General features: G+C 33.5%; 1 protein-coding gene across 1 annotated transcript; it reads left to right on the top strand.

The window, feature by feature from the left end:
- The first annotated feature begins 1,675 nt into the window (after nt 1–1,675).
- LOC106108263 lies at nt 1,676–10,454 on the top strand. Its single transcript, XM_013289365.1, has 8 exons — nt 1,676–2,501; nt 3,743–3,929; nt 4,543–4,642; nt 4,778–4,886; nt 8,351–8,442; nt 8,969–9,161; nt 9,536–9,690; nt 10,216–10,454. Exons 1-8 carry the CDS (start codon nt 1,676–1,678, stop codon nt 10,345–10,347), a joined length of 1,794 nt encoding a protein of 597 aa, XP_013144819.1. The 3' UTR covers nt 10,348–10,454.
- Nucleotides 10,455–18,588: the final 8,134 nt, after the last annotated feature.

Raw genomic sequence — 18,588 nt, 5'->3', positions numbered from 1 at the left:
TTTTTTAATTCCACGCGTACGGAGTCGCGGATGAGAGGTAGTGCGTTATAAATCTAAGAAGATGTATTGTTGTAAAGGCGTTATCCATATTGATAAATGGAACATTCGACTTCGGTCCGAATCATATATCCAATTTAGCTTAAAAGATACATTTTCATATGACGAATAGAATTACATTTCATTGACAGAAATTTTATTACACCGATAAAATATAATATCTTTTTTATTTTGTATTTGATATGCGAGTTTTATATTTAATTTTATAAGCTTCATGTTAGCATGGGAAGTTTTATCTGTCTAATATTTAGTAAGTATGGTATATCACAATTCGAATACATAATAATAAATATAGTAAAAATATTTTTATGTTGGATTTTTAGGTTTGGTTCGTGACTTTATTCGTGTGTAATTAAAAAATTAAAATCATAAAAAATATTTGTATTTATTGAAATATCTCAAAAACTACTGGGAAGATTTCAAAAACTCTTTAAAAAAAAACTCACCATTAAAAAGATACGTTATCACTAAAAAACATAGGACACATATTTTTCTATTTTACAATTCCATGCAGACGAAATCGCGAGGAACGGCTATTTAAAAAAAGCAAAAGCTAGTAGCCTGTGTATTCTTCTACACTATCCCCTACATTTATACCTATAGAGATTCGTTCAGCCGTTTATGAGGCACACTTTTACCGGCGGCTTAAATTTAATTCGTGCTTCTTTTGTTTTACCACAGAGTACATATTTTTTGTACTGAGGATGGTAGAATGGTAGACCATTCATCTGCAGTCAAGCTTAATTTTAATAATCGTGGTCTGTTCCTTATTTAAAAAATGCACAGAGTATTCAAAACTTTTTGCAGTCTCTGAATACAGTCACAGAGTATTATAACTTCTTTTATGAACATGCCAAGCTTATAAAAGTGTTCATAGTGATATAAACGGATAGTTATATTGTTAAGGGGTTATAAATCTCTTATTATAAAGAGTTTACTGTCTTCAGATTTAATAGCTGTATTCAAAGATGTTTCAGGGTTACTGAGGGCGATTTTTAGTGGAGTAATCTACACTAAGGGAATCGTTTAAACATAAGTTAATTAGTAAGTGATAATTAAACTGCAAGAGTAACTTATCTGTCATTGTATTTAGTGAACTGTTTAAAAATCAGAAGTTACATAATCTATGTTTTATTTTGAAAAGAAATGTTACCCTTTTTTAAACTAGCCAACACTAAATTACGTTAAAACTTTGCGTAACCGGTAAAATATTGGGTAAATCTGTTTTATGTCGCATCAGAATGCGCCCTAAACTAAAATGTGGCAACATTCTTACACAGAACAGATCCCTTCGGCCCTAAAATGCCACTATCAATTGACTTGTGATATTTAAATCATTGGCATTATTTTTAAAAAGATCTATTTCAAAGACGATACGCATCACTAGGTATTCTTGTACTAAGAAATATTCTTTCATGGCTTCTTTAATAACTCATTTATTTTAATTAAATTTATATAATGAAAGGCTTAGTTTGCACTTACAACTATTAAATAAAACGCAATAATATAATAATTAGATGTATAACTTTGGCATTAAATATTAGACTAACCAATTTTACTTTTTCAGATCGAAGCCGGGAGATGCAACTACTAAAACTGCGCTAAAGCGACACTTACAATGGCAGTGAATAGTCCCGGTGGCTACCCACCACTATCCCCAAAACCCCTCACGCCTAAAAGTCCTCGACACTTCATCTTCCCACAAAAAAGCCCTTCCATCACCTCCAGCACCTCTTCCTCAGGTTACTTTACCCCTCAATCCGGCTGCAGCTACGACAAACACAACCCCCCTCCCAAATCCCCCATCGCCCATGGCCATAGAAGTCCTATGAGCCCTAGACACTTCAATTTCCCACAAAAATCACCATCAGGGCGCTCTAGCCCTTGCAACTTTGATAGAATACCCCACGGCCTTCACTACACCACTTCTCTCAAGCACGTCCGCCGTGAGAAATCCAGATCTCCGAAACCACCACCTGTACACATTCATACAAACCCTGGCTACGTATCCCCTAATAGGGGAAGAAAACTGTACGGGTCAACCTCCACAGTCAGCTCTCCTAGACTGGTCACGTCTCCTAGTATCGTATCTAGCCATACTGATGACTCAATAGACGCGATGCCTGGCACGCCATCTGCTATAGTCCACGACGCGGATGACGAGGCAACCACCACTTCTTCAAGGATTTGTCGTAAATCAACATCAGATCTCACCGATTTAACGGATGATACGCCATGCACACGGTCTACCAGTATAAGTAGACCTTGCTCGCCGATGCGCCGAGGCTCCATGAAAGGTGGTCTCGCTTACTTAGCGAGTAGACGGGGATCTAGAGAGTCTACGATGTCGAATTGTGATTCTGTGGAGGATATTGGACCTCTGAACTTCCAGAATACGATGCGCGGACGTCAGAGGCGGACCTCGAACTTCTTGGAGTTACCAGGTGAGTACTTTAGTTATTAAACAAACTCATCGCAAAACATGGATTTATAACCGTCACCCCGCGTTGTCCCCACGTGGAGACAGATAAGAATAAAAAGCTTCATCAGTCCCACCTTTTGCGACGAGGGAACGGTTGGAACTTATTTTATTTCATAACGGTTCCATCTGTCACCTTATTGTTGATCGTGGGGAAAGGTGGGACGGATGAAACTTTTTATCTCACATGGGGACAGAGCGGGGTGACGGTTGGGAATAATCACAAAAAGCATAGATAACCTTAAATAATTGTGTTAATATAAGAAATAAAATCACTGTAAACAGTCTGAAATATTATACTATATTCTAAGTGATGTTTAAGGTTTTCTGCTTGATTTCATGAAAAATTCAGACATAAACCGTGTTGGTTATTGCATTATTTGTGTCGCGGCGGTCGTTATTACGTTCACAAATGTAAATAGACTTCTTACAGCCAGCCGGCGTAATCCTAAAACCAGAAGCTGTCTACAAAAGTACTTTGTTTCCTTACTTTGTTACATTTTTTCATTGCGCGGTTATTTTGGTTTGTGAATTTTTGAACAAAGACGAAAGTCCTTTACACGTATTCTGTAGATTTGAATTTCGGTTATTGTAAATTAAACTCTATTATTGAACTTTTAAAGTCTGTTATGGTAATACTCTTATTTAATTAAGCAAATTCAAAAATAAGACGAATACAAAAACGGAATATATTTCATGAAAACTTTGATGATAAAAATATTTGAACGAGCTACCATAAAAATATTTCATTTTCCTATTTTCTTTTATTCGCAAACTGAATACGCGTTTCGAGAACATTCTAATGTAGGTATAAACTGACTCTGACGTCTAGTATGAACTAGATGACAAAACAAAAATAAAATGTATAAAAATGCATATGAAAACATACTTATTTTCAGTCTTAAAAGTTACTTTTTGCTAGTACAACAAAATCATTTGATATTAAAATGATTGCAAAATCTAGATAAAAAAAAATTATTGGCATTTTATTTTTGAACGTTAATAAAAAAACGGTATAATTAATTTTATAATACAAGATTCTTAATAACGTATACTTATATAAAAAGTCGATTAAAGCGCCCCCTAGATTACAATTGTATTCTCGTAGTTGAGATTTACGTGTTGTATAGCTATCTCTGTTTAGTGATAGACAATGAAAGGGATAGCAATACACACGAATGGCAGTGTAGGGTTATATTGATTTAGTTGTGGAGCATGCTCGGCCGCGCGTGTGCTCGCTACCTGAGAAGCCATACAACCCTAGGCTGTCTGATGACCTGTACCGTCTGCGTACCTTCTCCATCACCACTAAGGGCGGCGTCGTCAACTGTGGGGACTCCATCTGCAATCGGCGCAGTCGCTCCAATACATCTGTCAACTCTACTAACAGCCGGTATGCGATATTCGTACTACATACTGTTAAAAAATCGATATCGCGACGAAACAGCGGCCCAACCCTACATATTGTCATACACGTCCCATCTCTATGGCATCAATGTCAATCAGAAATTATAAGAATGAGCGCTATTCCAGGCGGGAAGCGAAAGACAAGACTAAGTCTATTACATAGTTTATAGAAGCTCGGAATATTGGAAGAAATAAAAAAAAATGTATAAACTGGTCACCTTCATCTTTAGTGTGCTCTAACAGTGACATAAAAACTATACAAGACTAGCCCGGAACAATAAATGGCGCTTTTATCTCGCAGTGGGCTTGGTGAAACACACTTGCAGCTTACCACGAGCCTACATTTAGTTTGAGTCCTGTTATGTGACGTAAGAGTATGCGCACAACTACACTGTTCCACAACTGTTCAGTCTAGCTTTGATTCTTAATACTTATATGGAGGTGCGCACACTACTCGAATTTTAGTTGTAAAACTAAATAGTTGAATTAACTGCGAAACAATCTATAATCGCACAACTGTTATCCGATAGTTTAATCAGAGGTGTGCGCCCGCTCTCACGCGTGCTATTTCAGATTACTCACAAGAGTTACGTTTGCAGGGCTTCTGACAGGTCGCCGTTTGATGGGTCGTGTTGCTCCGGCTATCGACCCGTGGACTCCGGCAGCTTGACTACCCCTGACGAGGACGATCTTGATCCGGTAATGTGGAGAAAAACAGAGTATAAAATAAAATGATGCTGCTATTAAATTCTTGCTGAATAATATTTTAAACGATGTTTTATGCTGTCCTGGTACTCGGTGTAAGGAAAACCGATTTATAAAGATTTTTCGCAGATCCCGAAGTACCGCGTGGTGTTGCTGGGCGACGCCGGCGTGGGCAAGACGGCGCTAGTCTCGCAGTTCATGACGTCAGAGTACATGAACACTTACGACGCCAGTTTGGGTAAGTTAAATTCGATTTTTACCTCTATTTACGTAGATAACGTCATTTCAAAAAGTGCTAAAACTCAATAACACATTCTATAGCTTTTGCGTTTGAATTCAACGATATTGTAGGTTTTTAAATACTGAAATATTCACATAACGTTGTCAAATATTTGTAATTTATTTTTCTCTTAATAAATAAGTGAACTTTTCAATGTAACAAGAATATGTTCCGAGTAAATAAGCTTCATATTTCACTTAAATCCAGACGCAAAAGGAGTGTAATCGCAGTTCATTAACTTTGAAAGCGGATGTAAACCAACACGAGGAGTGTTGGTTTACATTGCAGTATCTACATCTATTCGTATTTAAAAAAAAAATACATATATGTTTTATTTGTGCTAAAAATTCTTATTTATATGTCGAAAATACAGTATACAGGACGTGAATAGTTGAAAATGTAGGCTCTACGATCGATATAAAAGTGTCTGGGGCGCCGACCCTGCCGCGCCAACATCTTGTAGATGGCTTTTCTTATAATTCTTTTCAATAAAACCCTGTCTTAAAAACTAGTTTTTATTGCAAGGAGCTGTCTCTAGGGACATGAGGATTGTTCGAAACTTCTCCAATGGAACAGAATCGATATAAATTAGTGTACATTTAAAAAAACAAAGTTAATCTATTTATTTATTTACTTATTTAGATTTATACAGGGTTATTGGTAATTAGACGTATCCCCATTAAGAAGTAATAGAGGGGATCATTTGTGATAATTTTGACCCCTATATGCATTATGCAAAAGTTAGCCATTTTCTAGTAATCTTGATTTTTCGATTTCAAAATCAGTCGAAATTGCAACTTTAAAAATTTATTTAAAAAAAACTATCAATGATAACTTATTTTTTTCTTCAGGTTTATAAAAACCATTAAACACTGTTTATTTTACAATATAAAAACATCATTTATCTGTCCAAATTAAAAATGCGAGGTAAATAACCATTTTACTTTAATATTTTTCGAGATTCTCACCCACAGAAATGCCTTAAAAACGAAAAAACCAATAAGGAACTTGGTCTGCAGATTTTAGTATAAACATGCCCGTTTTCTTAGCTTTCCAAAAATGCATAATAACTAGGAACTTGTCCCAAGGCCATTAAAATAAACAGATGATTTCAAAGAAATCGGGCGGTATTTGTAGTCAAACTAAAGTTACGGTTGGTTTTGAAAACTCCCATAAAAGTAATTAAAAACAGTAGAAAACGTAAAATAACCCAAAAGTACAAATTTAAGTTAATTGAATGAATCTGATTCTAAGATAGAGTTAAAAAGTAAAATGTTTTGATAAAGTTGAGAGTTTCTTGTCTAAATAAAATCAATGTGTTTTCATTCTCGGCGCGGCGACCTTCTGAGCTTTTCTTTGAGATTGTTTGCAAATGCTTTAGCATTAAGAACAAAGATATTTATTAATTCCTTGCCTGCGCACAAACGATAACGTAAATATCCTGCTTTATGAAAGTTCAGCGACTTCAAATAACAAGAATAATTTTTCATATGTCTGTATTTACAAAACTAGCTGTTATCTCCGTCGTGTTTGTTCAATATCTTGTCACAGTAAAGAATACTTTAAAAATGGTCTCCAAATGGTAATGAAACATCTATGTCAGTTTTATTTACATTTTATATCAAAACCACGATGGTTATAATCTGTTTAAATATAATACCTGCATGAAAAAATATGATATCACACATTTATTTACAAAATAAGAGATCTTATTGTACAGTCAGTTGCAATATTATACATTTGAAATTTATAAACGCGTTCGGTTTCTAATATTTTCACCCTTTTTTCCAAATGCTTCGAACCATGACATACTATTGAATACATCTACACGTAATTTTGAAACCAAAGTCTTATCCAAGTCTCTAAACTTATACGACAGTATATTTACAGCTGACTGTACATGTACATGCAGTGTTAACCCAGCGTATAATAACCTAATATTATTCCGTACTAAAAACGTAATATATTGACATTTTGCAAATAAAACTAATTAACGTTCGTCAGAGCATCTTCAGTATGTAATAATACAGTCGAGTTTTAGTCGAGAGGATTCGGAAAATCGTTGCTTTTGACAAGTATACTTGGATATAATTAATTATGAGTGCTTTCTCGTAATCACATACTTTCATATTAAATTGAAAACAGAGATATCGGAACATTGATAATCACCGGAATTCGAGAGCAATCTACTTCAAATCTTTGCGACCACATTCATAGTTACAAAGCAATAAAAACTGAATAAATACTTTTTATAACAATTCAACATTCGAACGTTCATGATAGAAATATTTATTCTGTCTTATTTTTTCTATTGTTTACACGATCAACAATGTTATTTAGATTTAAAATTATCTTAATTATTACATCTCGAAGAATCTAGAATAGTCTAAATTTTCTGGTTGATTTATTTCTTTAATTCACAAAATAGACTTTACTGAACTACGTTAAGATTCATTTTTCTATCTTGAATGATTTAGTATAGTTGATTTTATTGGCTTGTGCATGTTTTTCGAAGCTTGTTTGTACAAACGGTTTGAAAGTATGGCTGGGGCTATCTTTTGTAAATAATACAACTTCTTTTTACTTGCTATCGCCTGGTGCAGCTAAGCGAGGTAAGATTTCTTCACTTTCCTTTAATTGGTTAACAGCTTTTGTAGTAATATCTGATTTTCTAATAGAATTGTGTTCTTGTAGTTATTTGATTTATCCATTTATGATTGTCTCCTCGTGTTGACTAACATTTCTTTATTTTGCATGTATTTTTTCCGTTAGCTAATTTTGTTTTAGCGTGAACTGTAAATAATTTTTGGTTTGTTGTTGGTTTAATTACATTTAATAACAGTTATTAGTGTCCGACCGAAAATGTTTTTTTTTTTTTTAACTGAAACCGAATTTTCTATTCATTAAAGCCCAAGATAAGTTTACCGAGCATACAAAAATACACGAACATTCCAGTTTCGACGGAGCCGAAAGTTTCCGATATATTTTGGTCGAAACCGAAACTAGATTTTTAGCCGAAACTGCACCGAAACCGAAAGTCTGGTCGGACATTAACTTCGTTATTTAATTAAAAATATAACTATATTGTATTTTTAACAACGCAGAATATTGCACGCAATATGTAGTGATTAGTTCATTAATTTAGGTAGTGGCTGGTGTTTTAAAAGCAATTTTTTTATTGGTTTTCATTTTATATGTTGCATGTGTTATACACTTAACAAGTTAAATAATATTTTCTGTTAGGAAATGAATGGCGAAATGGGACCGTATCATTTGGAAATAATAAAATCAAATTATAAATTTAATATCGTGTTCAGATCTTAAATAAAAAAAAACTTTATAATAGAATCAACCAGCATTATAATTGGTTATTTAATGAAGTAAAACGTAAACATGAATAAGCATATTACCTTTTGTTGCAGACGACGAGTTTGGGGAGAAATCAGTATCGGTTCTGCTCGACGGTGAAGAATCTGAGCTCATCTTCATCGATCATCCCAGCACTGAGATGTCGGTAAGAATTTGACCACTGAAACAAGATTATGTTAATTCAAAGTAACTATCAACATGCGGCTGATAATAATGATAAGTCAACGAATTCCCTTATAACTAACTAGCTGTTCCCGTGCGACTTCATCAGCATGAAATTATGAAAATTTTATTTCATTGTTTACATGTGTCAAATTTTCAATAGCAAATGACATGACATGATGACAACCTTGCTTTCTTGATGTTGGCAGCAACTTATGGTCTCTTTTCCACATTAGGGTTTTTATCTAATATATTTACCCCCTAGGTTTAATAGCGTTAAAATATATAGCCTAAAGCGTGACGCAAGTAAAGGGCTTTTATTAAAAAATATGGTGTAATTGCTGACATCTTAGGCAACAAAGAAGTGTGTGTTTTCGCTTTATTATAATAGTATAAATTACCTCTTTTAATGTATACCAACATTACCTGGAATAAGAATACGGAATAAGCAAATTCCCTCATAATTCAATTATCTTAACTGTATACAATCCTCATTAAATTTACCACAGATAGAAAACTGTTTATCTACGTACGAGCCTCACGCATGCGTGGTAGTGTACTCCGTGGTTGCCAGGAGTTCATTTACCAGGGCAGCAGAACTGCTGCAATACTTAGCCAGGGAGCAGTTCACAGTCGACAGGACTGTGGTCCTGGTTGGCAATAAAGCAGATCTGGCTAGAGCAAGACAAGTCACTACCAATGGTGAGTCATACCTTAGAAAGTAATGCTTTTGTTTATAAGGCGTAAGAATTTATGGACATTTTGTGCTAGAAGGTAAACTGTAGACATCTTTAAAAGGCTCTTATGATGACCTTGAATTTTTAATTGTTTTAATATAGATTAGCTGTTGCTCGCGACTCCGTCCGCGTGAAATTAGAAAATATAGTCTATGTTACAAATAAATTACATTTAAAACGGTAAAAGATTTTTTAAAATTGGTCCAGTAGTTTTTGACTTATTTCAATACATACAAAAATACAAATCTTTCCTTTTTATATTAATATAGATAAGATATTATGATTGATTTGTATAGCATTCTAGTTTTTGCTTTCTTTAATCGCGATCTTTTTATCTAGAGGGTAAAGCGCTAGCAACAACAAGAGATTGCAAATTTATTGAAACATCATCCGGCATTCAGCACAACGTCGATGAACTGCTCGTCGGGATTCTGAAGCAAATACGACTCAAAGAGAGTAGAGACAAAAAGCAAGCAAAGAAAGTTAGCAAACAGGTAAAATAAACAAACTGGGATATACTATAAATAATTATTTGAAACAAATAAAACAAACGACGAATATTAATCGTATTTCGTATTTGAAACAATTTGAATGAAAACATCTTTAGTAACTATGATTTACTAGCTTTCGCCTGCGACTCCGTCCGCGTGGAATTAAAAAAAAACAAAAGTGAGTAGCCTATGTTCTTCCAGACTATCCTCTACAACTGTACCAAATTTCATCGCAATCCGTTCAGATGTTTAAGCTACAAACTCTAACGAACATCCATCCATCCATCTAAACTTTGATGATGATTTGATGTATGAAGTACGAGCTTTCGCTCGCGACTCCGTCCGCGTGGAATTAAAAAAAACAAAAGTGAGTAGCCTATATGTTCTTCCAGACTATCCTCTACATCTATGCCAAATTTCATCGAGAACCGTTCAGCCGTTTAGGCTACAAACTCTAACAAACATCCATCCATCTAAACTTTCCCATTAATAATATTAGTATGATTAGTTTGTCTTTTTCTTTCTTAGGAATCAAAGTCTTCGAAACTCGCAAGTTCCCGAACTCACATATCTCTCAGCATTGCGAGGGAGTTGCTACAGAAGATTTGCATCAATGATATTTCTAAATCAAAATCCTGCGAGAATTTGCACGTCCTTTAACCGTTTGTGCGACCTCGATTGATAAAACGGCCACGAAAAGTCAAGTTTTGCGAGACCACGTTATAAACGAATTCCGATTTTAATTTCACTAACACAAGTTTTAAATTTGCTTGTAACCAAACAGATTAAAAATCATAGATTAGATCTCACTAACGCCATCTATTAATAAATCCCCAAAACTAAATTTCAATATAATCAATCGTATTTAAATTCATTAGGGAATATTTAAATATGTTATTTTTAGACTCCGTTTAGTTTATTTTGAAAAATGGTTTATTATATGTTAATAAACGAGGTGGCGCTAAATTTGACAATGTACCTTTCAGAAAGTACCGGTGAAAAAATTTTGTTCACTATGCCTAGTCTATATTTTAAATATCTTTATAATCCATTAAATTTATTTTAACCAATAATGTGTCAGATATGTCTCAGTATAAGACACTTACATTGGAAGTAGGCTATAAAAATATTATTTGAAAAACTACAAATTCTTTCAGGTTAATTTTTAAATTGTTTTAATGCCACTGTGTTTAAATCTTTCTTTGTTTTTATTGTACTTATTAATCAATAAATCGAACGTTGATCTAAATTATTGGAAAGTAATTACAAATTTCAATTTACCCGTAAAATTGTTTTACCACATATGAAGTGGAACTTTATTGACTTACAAGATATTTGAGTAGATACTTCGAGTTTATTGCTTATTGAAATTTAACGGCCTCGTAACAAATAAGTTTCAAACAATGCTTAATTTAATTGCATTCTTGTAAATAGACAATAGCGGGAACACTCCTTTGATTATACTATCGCACAACTGTTGTGCGATTGTCGATTGTTTCGCAGCGTTCAACTGTTTAGTTGCACAACTAAAAATCGAGTAGTGCACCTCCATATAAGAACATAGGAATCAAAGCGCGACTACAGTGTTGCGATAGTTTAGTGAAATGCATGCGCGCTTGTTTCTTAGTTTATCAAGGTTTTTTTTTAATATAAGACTTGATGTTTTCTTCGTCTTGTTCCTATATTATGATTGTAGTGTATAATTAAGATGTATTCTAACATAAATGTTTTTTATTCTGGTTGTGTAAATTCTTCCTTCTTTGTGTAATGTACTCGAATTACTATGCCTTTGTAGATACACTAAGAATTAAAGTTAAGCGTAGATTCCCACCTTTTTCCTTTAATATGACTTTGTTAATGTAAAGTTTATTAGTTAGTTTTATTAATAGCACGCTCACTGCGTAGCAGGTCGATATCGGCCCGCCGCGGTACTTGAGCTGGTGCGGACGAGGAAAACTATGTCCCTCTTGCTAGTGGGACACGATTATCTCAGGTGTATACATTATGTTTCCTCAAAGTTATAGCAATTTAATCTATCCTAGTGCTAGTTGAATAATTATGATTGTACTTGCCGCAGTAAACGTATTTCTCATTATTTTTAATTTATGAGTTTCCATACTTTCCATTAAACTTTAAAGCACATGTTAAATCAACTTAGAGCTTTGAAAGTTTCGATGAACAACCTGCAACACTTATTATTTCTAGCCAACAACCCTCCACCCTCACGCTGGAACTGTAGACGGACATTTAGTAATTACTGATGTAACCTCTCAGAACAGAATACGTAGTTCTTCCATTATTAACGAGATCGTAAAATTTTATTTGATACTAAACGAACAGATGTAGTACATCATAAAACTAAAGATAAAACGACAAAGGGTTGACAATTAAAGCTCTCTTAACTTTACCAATACTTCTTTTACTGCTTGTGTATGTGCACATGAGTTTTCGTACCAGAAATCCTTAAAAGAATATGTTTGTCTCTTTCCTACTTAAGGTAAATGAGAAAGATGACTGGTTTTGTTCTGGTTTCTGCGTTAAAACCCTATAGTAGATAAATGTATCGATTAAAATTTCATATTTTTCCATTAGAATAAATGTAATTGTAAGAGTAGTTAATGTTTCTTATATTATGATATGTTAAAAATAATTTACTTAAATTAAAAACTCGATAAATTACAAACATGAAAGAAAAATATTCTAAACAATTTGATTCTTAAGCCCGCAACACACCTTAATTACCGATTTGGAACCGTATACTAACAATTTCCTGTGTTACATTTCAAATGTTACATTGACTGTACAGTACTCAGTTTCATTTACACGCCTACGAATAACTGTACAGTTTGATTGTACAAATAAATTGTGCAGTTAAAACTGAAGGTGTGTCGCAGACTTGACATGTGTAACTCGATCAACAAGATACTCCCGATTGAGTCATTTGTAAGGAGTAAAAGTTTTTAATAAAAATAATGAGGGTCAGATTTCAGGTCAAATGTAAGGGATACATACGAGAAAGTCCCTACGAAGTTTATTTTTGAAACGTGAAAGTTTTTGAAGAAGGAATTTGAACATGTTCGGGATTCTTTTAGAAGTAATAAAATTAGGGTAATTTATTAAGCATTTTTAAACTGATATTTTGCACATGTAACAACGCCGTTTCTTTTGTTTTGTGAAATGACGATGTTCTTTTATTTTATTCATTTCAAAAATCGAACTGATTTTGTTTTAATTCTTATTCTTCTAATGTATTACAAAATTCAAACTTCAATACGGCTCGTGGTTGAATGCATCTTGCTTACGAATGTCCCTCGGATAGAATAGCGTGCCTCGAGTCAAATTTCGAGCCGGCAAAAACTTTGAATATTACTGTACTTAAATATTTGTTTTGAAATTTAAGTAAATTATTTGAATTACATTGTTAGTTGTAATAAATGTTAGTATCTAAGTAGTTTTCTATCTAGATGTAATCTTTCTACATAATATATACTGATTGTATTTTTCTATATAAATATAAGACTTTAAAATGTGTTAAATTCCATCACGAGAGTTATATCCGAGTTACGTTTTAAAAGGTTTTTTTAATTTCAAAGAACTTTGAATCAAAGTCGTTCCGTAATTCTACAATAAAGACTCTCGTGATGAAAAAGCACCTTATATTTTCTAAGACGTTTATAGAAAATATTCCTTACGCTTATTTCCGTTAATAACTAAATCTAATTATGATTTTATTGGACTTTGTTTTCGTTTTCATTTCTTATTAAAAATATCTACTTGTATATTAAAATCAAAATTTGTCTCGATCTTATTTTAACTACTATAAAATACAATATGTTTTGGATTTTTAAATTTATTGTTACACTAATAAATGTTATTTTTACAATAAGTATACTAAATAGCAATTTTATTTCTTCCAATTTTTTTATTAGATTAAGTGTTACTCTTATTACCCTAAAAGGGAAATTGAGCTTTAACATACTGTAGTTATACTTGTAGAATTTCTAAGATCTCTAATATTTCTACATGTCTATTTTATTTATTTTTACAATATAAAACAATTAATAACATTATCCTTAAACTATGGCCTAGTTAAATCGTGAGAAAACGCCTCAACTGACGCTTTATTCTTCGATGACGGCACTAACAACAACAAAGGCTAACTAATACTAGCCCTGAAGGACCTTCGAAGGGTCTGAAAACAGTCGGTGCCGTCATCGGAGGATAAAAGCGTGAGTTAAGCCGTTTTTAATATTCGCTTATGGCCTAGTTCTTATAAAACTAATATTAATTCATAGTAGTTTACAAAAATGAAAATAACTACATTATTCTTATCAAATTATTATGGACTTGTTCAGAATTATAGACAGGATAAAAGGGCCTATCTACTGACTGATTTTGCTTACTTAAAATCCATCAACCCTTTAGTACACTGCTGGGATAACAGAAATAGTATAAAGAGAAAATTTCCTTGTCATTCTTCGAGTATACTATTTATTAACTGTTTCTAATGACATCCTAAAACAGCCTTCGTTAGATTTAAGTTTTAAACTTTAGAATGTCTATGTAATACTAATGTTTCTATGTTCGAAAATATTTTAACGCATTTGAAAATTAATATATTAGTTACAATATGTTTGTTGTTTTATTTACGACCATTATTATAAAATCGGATGAGTATATAAGATATGTGAGTGGATAAAAATTATTACAAAAAAAAATATTAGTGCAGGCACACCTTTATGTAAACTATCGCACGACATCTATGAGTGGGCAATCTTTTCGATTTTTATTTATGCAACTAAACAGTTGAAGGCTGCGAAACAATCGACAATCAATCACCAGCTCACTATACGTCCCCAGCGAGGGGCTCGAAGCCTACCCTAAAGTTAGGGTGACTAGGCCATAGTCAACCACGCTGGCCAAGTGCGGGTTGGTTGACTTCACACATATCTTTGAATTTCTTCGCCGATATGTTCAGGTTGCATCACGATGTTTTCCTTCACCGAAAGAACGTCGGGTAAATTATGTACATATGAAAATTCGAAAAATCGAAAATCACATTGGTACAGCGGGATTCGAACCCATGACCTGTAGATTACAAGTCAGGTGCCTTAACCACAGAGCCACCGACGCTCTCGCGTGCGATTGTCGATTGTTTCTAAATGCAGTCTGTTTTCTAAATGCAGTGTCGATAACTTCCATGCGGTGTTGCCATCTTAAGGTGATTTCATCTAACAGTATTTCCTATTTCCACTTATCCATTTCCACAATTTGCATAGTAAAAGTAGCAACATCATACAAAGAAAGTTTCTGCTAAGTGTAAACTGGTTTTAATGATGTAGAGTTTAAATTTTATTTTATTCCATCTCTTTGTTTCCAAGCCATAACTTGTTACTTTCATTGCATGAATAAATAATAGAAGTTTGTCGCTTTCTGTTACTTTTTATGAATCATAAAATATTCACGTAAATGCAAGAGCCAGATGCGACTTCTGGGTCGATGGTAAACTTGTCCGACTTTCTACCTATTGAAATACGAGGAAAAGTTTCTGTATGAGAAGAAAACTTTTTATTTACTTTTTTAACTACGTCTTGTCCGTGACTGTCCCCGCGTAATCTTACTACTTACCAATTATATAAATGCGAACGTTTAGATGGATGAATATTTGTTAGAGCTTAAAATGCTTGACAAATATCGATTAAATTTAGTACAGATGTAGGTAATAGTCTGAAAGAACAGATAGGCTACTTATGAATTTTAATTTAACGCGGACGGATTCGCAAGCGAAAGCTAGTTGAATTATAAACTAAGTGACCTATGTGTTCTTCTAGATTGTTCTGTCAACATCTAGATTCATTAAGCCGTTTTATTCATACGTAAAAGATAGGTGATCCCATTGAGGTCCATAATAACAATCAAACTAAGTAACTAAACAGTGTTTATCTTTTTGTGGTAATGTCATTAGTCACTGATACAGTAAGAGCAAGCGCACACTTTTGACTAAACTATCGCACGACCGTTGTACGACTGTCGATTGTTTAACCAATTCAACTATTTAGTTGCACAAATAATCGAGTAATGTGTAAGTATGCTCATAGTAATCAATGCGAGACAAAACAGTTGTGCGATAGTTTAGTAAAATGTGTGCGCACGCTCTAAAAATATATCTTTCATCAATTTCGTTAAAACAAGCAAATCTTTTTTCGCAAGATTGATCTGACAGGATTCAATTTATTATGAAAATGCAAAGTTTTCTCAGACGCGAGGAATCTCGTGCGTTGTTATGAGAACACACATTGTTACGTCAATATTATTGATGGAAAACGTGAAATGCCTCAATAAGGTTTACCAAACTCAAGTAACATAATTTTATATTACCTAATGCCACATTTTATTAAGAAACTAGCTATTTCTCTCGACTTCGTTCACGTGAGAAATAAAAAAATTAGCAATAAATTTAACCTACTCGTTTTCGTCCGCGTCGTTCGCGTCAAAATAAACAAAAGCCTGTGTTCTTTCAAACTATGCTCTACAAAAATTTAATCGAGATCCGTTCAGTAGTCTAGGCTACACACTAACAAACGTCCATATAAACTTTCGCATTTATAATATTAGTAAGTAAGATGTCAGCAGAGTTACCATACGTTTAAAATAATAAATGTGCGTAAATAAATAAACTTTTCTTTTTTAATCTTTCCTTTTTTTCTTTCTTTTTTCTACCAGCGTAGCATTTTTAATTTACCACCTTTGTTATTGTACAGATTTTCTACGAAAAACCGCAATCTAATACAAGAGAGTATATTCAGCACAGCGTTTCTTTTGTAATGAATCTGATAATAGGAGACCACAGAATATAAAAGATATATCCCTCGCTCCAGGTTAATATTGAACATAATTTGATGTCATATCTGTTTAACATTCATGAAATCTGTCAGAATGATAAAAGAATTAGACAGCGCACACCTCGGACTAAACTATCGCACGACTGTTTAGTCTTGCTTTGATTCCTATGATTCCTTATATGGAGGTGTGCACTCTATTCGATTTTTAGTTAAGCAACTAAACAGTTGAAGGCTACCAAACATATGACAATCGCACAACAGTTGTGCGATAGTTTAGTCAAAGATGTCCACCCTATCTTATGCACGATATAATTAGGGTTGTCACCTTTTGACAAGTCTTTCCATATTACTTACTAGCTTTTGCCCGCGAATCCGTTCTCGCCGAATTTAAAAAAAACACAATCTTGTGTGTTCTTCCAGATTACTTTCTACATGTGTCACAAATTTAATTAAGACATGTTCAGAAAGTACAGACCATCAAAATTCGTATCTATACTATTATAATAAAGCGTAAACACACACTTCTTTGTTGCCTAAGATGTCAGCAATTACACCATATCTTTGAATAATTCTCTTTTTAATAAAAAGCCCTACACTTACTTCATGCTTTAGGCTATATATTTTAACGCCATTAAACTTAGAGGATAAATGTTTTGGATAAAAACCCTAATGTGGGAAAGAGACCGTAAGTTGCTGCCAACATCAAAGAAGTAAAATTGCCATGCTTTATCATCATGTCATGTCATTTTGACATTTGCAATTGAATCTGACAAATGTAATCAATAAAACCATTTTCATAATTTCAAGCGAATGAAGTCGCATGCGAACAGCTAGTTTTTAATATTAATAAGAAGTAAGATTTGTTTAGTGAAAGAAGAAAAACTAATTTTCACGTAATCAGATATTATTAAATTTTTTTGTAATATTCAGGCTAATTTACGACTTTAGTAAACCTAATTAACGGATAAAATGAATAAAAATATTGTACAATATCAGTACAGATTGAACATTTTTCTCATCGTAATTATTAGGGAGATGATTTCATCAAAAGAAAGCAAAGATCTTTATGTACATTGAGAGAAGAGCCCACATATACCATACTAGCTTTCGCCTGCGACTCCGTGCGCGTTGAAATTAAAAAAACAAAAGTGAGTAAACTATGTGTTCTTCCAGACTATCCTCTACGTCTATGACAAATTTCATCGAGTTCCATTCAGCTGTTAAGGCTACAAACTCTAACAAACTTCCATCCATCCATCCATCCATCCATCCATCCATCCATCCATCCATCCATCCATCCATCCATCCATCCATCCATCTATCCATCCATCCATCTAAACTTTCGCATTTATAATATTAGTATGATGTAGATACGCCGAAGTTGAAAAAGCTGCCAACTTAACAAAAAACGATTATTATACGATATCTTACTATTTTACTAATATTATAAATGTGAAAGTTTATATAGATGGATAGATGGACGGATGTTTGTTAGAGTTTGTAGCCTCAACGGCTGGATGGATTTCGATGAAATTTGGAATGTATTCAGAGGATAGTCTCGAAGAACACATAGGCTATTCACTTTTGTTTCTTTTAATTCAACGCGGACGGAGTCGCGGGTGAAAGCTAGTCAACACTAAATTATAGTAAATTTAAGTGATAACACTTTAGCTTTATAGAAACTTATAAGTGCTGTACTACATTAAACCTTAGGAACGGACTTAAAGAGCGGGAACACACCTCTGACTAAACTATCGCACATTGTTGTGCGACTGTCGATTGTTTCGCAGCCTTCAACTGTTTAGTTGCACAACTCGAGTAGTGCACCATATAAGTTCATAGAAATCAAAGCAAAACTAAACAGTTGTGCGATAGTTTCAGGTGTGCGCCCGCTCTTATATCTACAGTTAAATCGTTTTACATATGTTACACTTTTACGGACGAATCGTGGGTTTTAATTAAGAGTTTTTCATTAATATTTTAAGAGTACAGAAGCCAATCAAAATTATTTATCTGTACATAAATGTACAGTCAGCCCCATAAATGTTAGCTATATAAA

This window comes from Papilio polytes, unplaced genomic scaffold (genome assembly GCF_000836215.1).
Source record: "Papilio polytes unplaced genomic scaffold, Ppol_1.0 DF821733.1, whole genome shotgun sequence".
NCBI lineage: Eukaryota > Metazoa > Arthropoda > Insecta > Lepidoptera > Papilionidae > Papilio > Papilio polytes.
The sequence above is the reverse complement of the archived record's forward strand: the minus strand, read 5'-3'. Positions and strand labels throughout refer to the sequence as shown.

Coding starts and splice junctions, on each gene's coding strand:
- LOC106108263 (XM_013289365.1), top strand. CDS start 1,676: ATGGCAGTGAATAGTCCCGGTGGCTACCCACCACTATCCCCAAAACCC. Junction 2,502..3,742: donor GAACTTCTTGGAGTTACCAG/GTGAGTACTTTA, acceptor ATATTGATTTAG/TTGTGGAGCATGCTCGGCCG. Junction 8,443..8,968: donor ATCCCAGCACTGAGATGTCG/GTAAGAATTTGA, acceptor AATTTACCACAG/ATAGAAAACTGTTTATCTAC.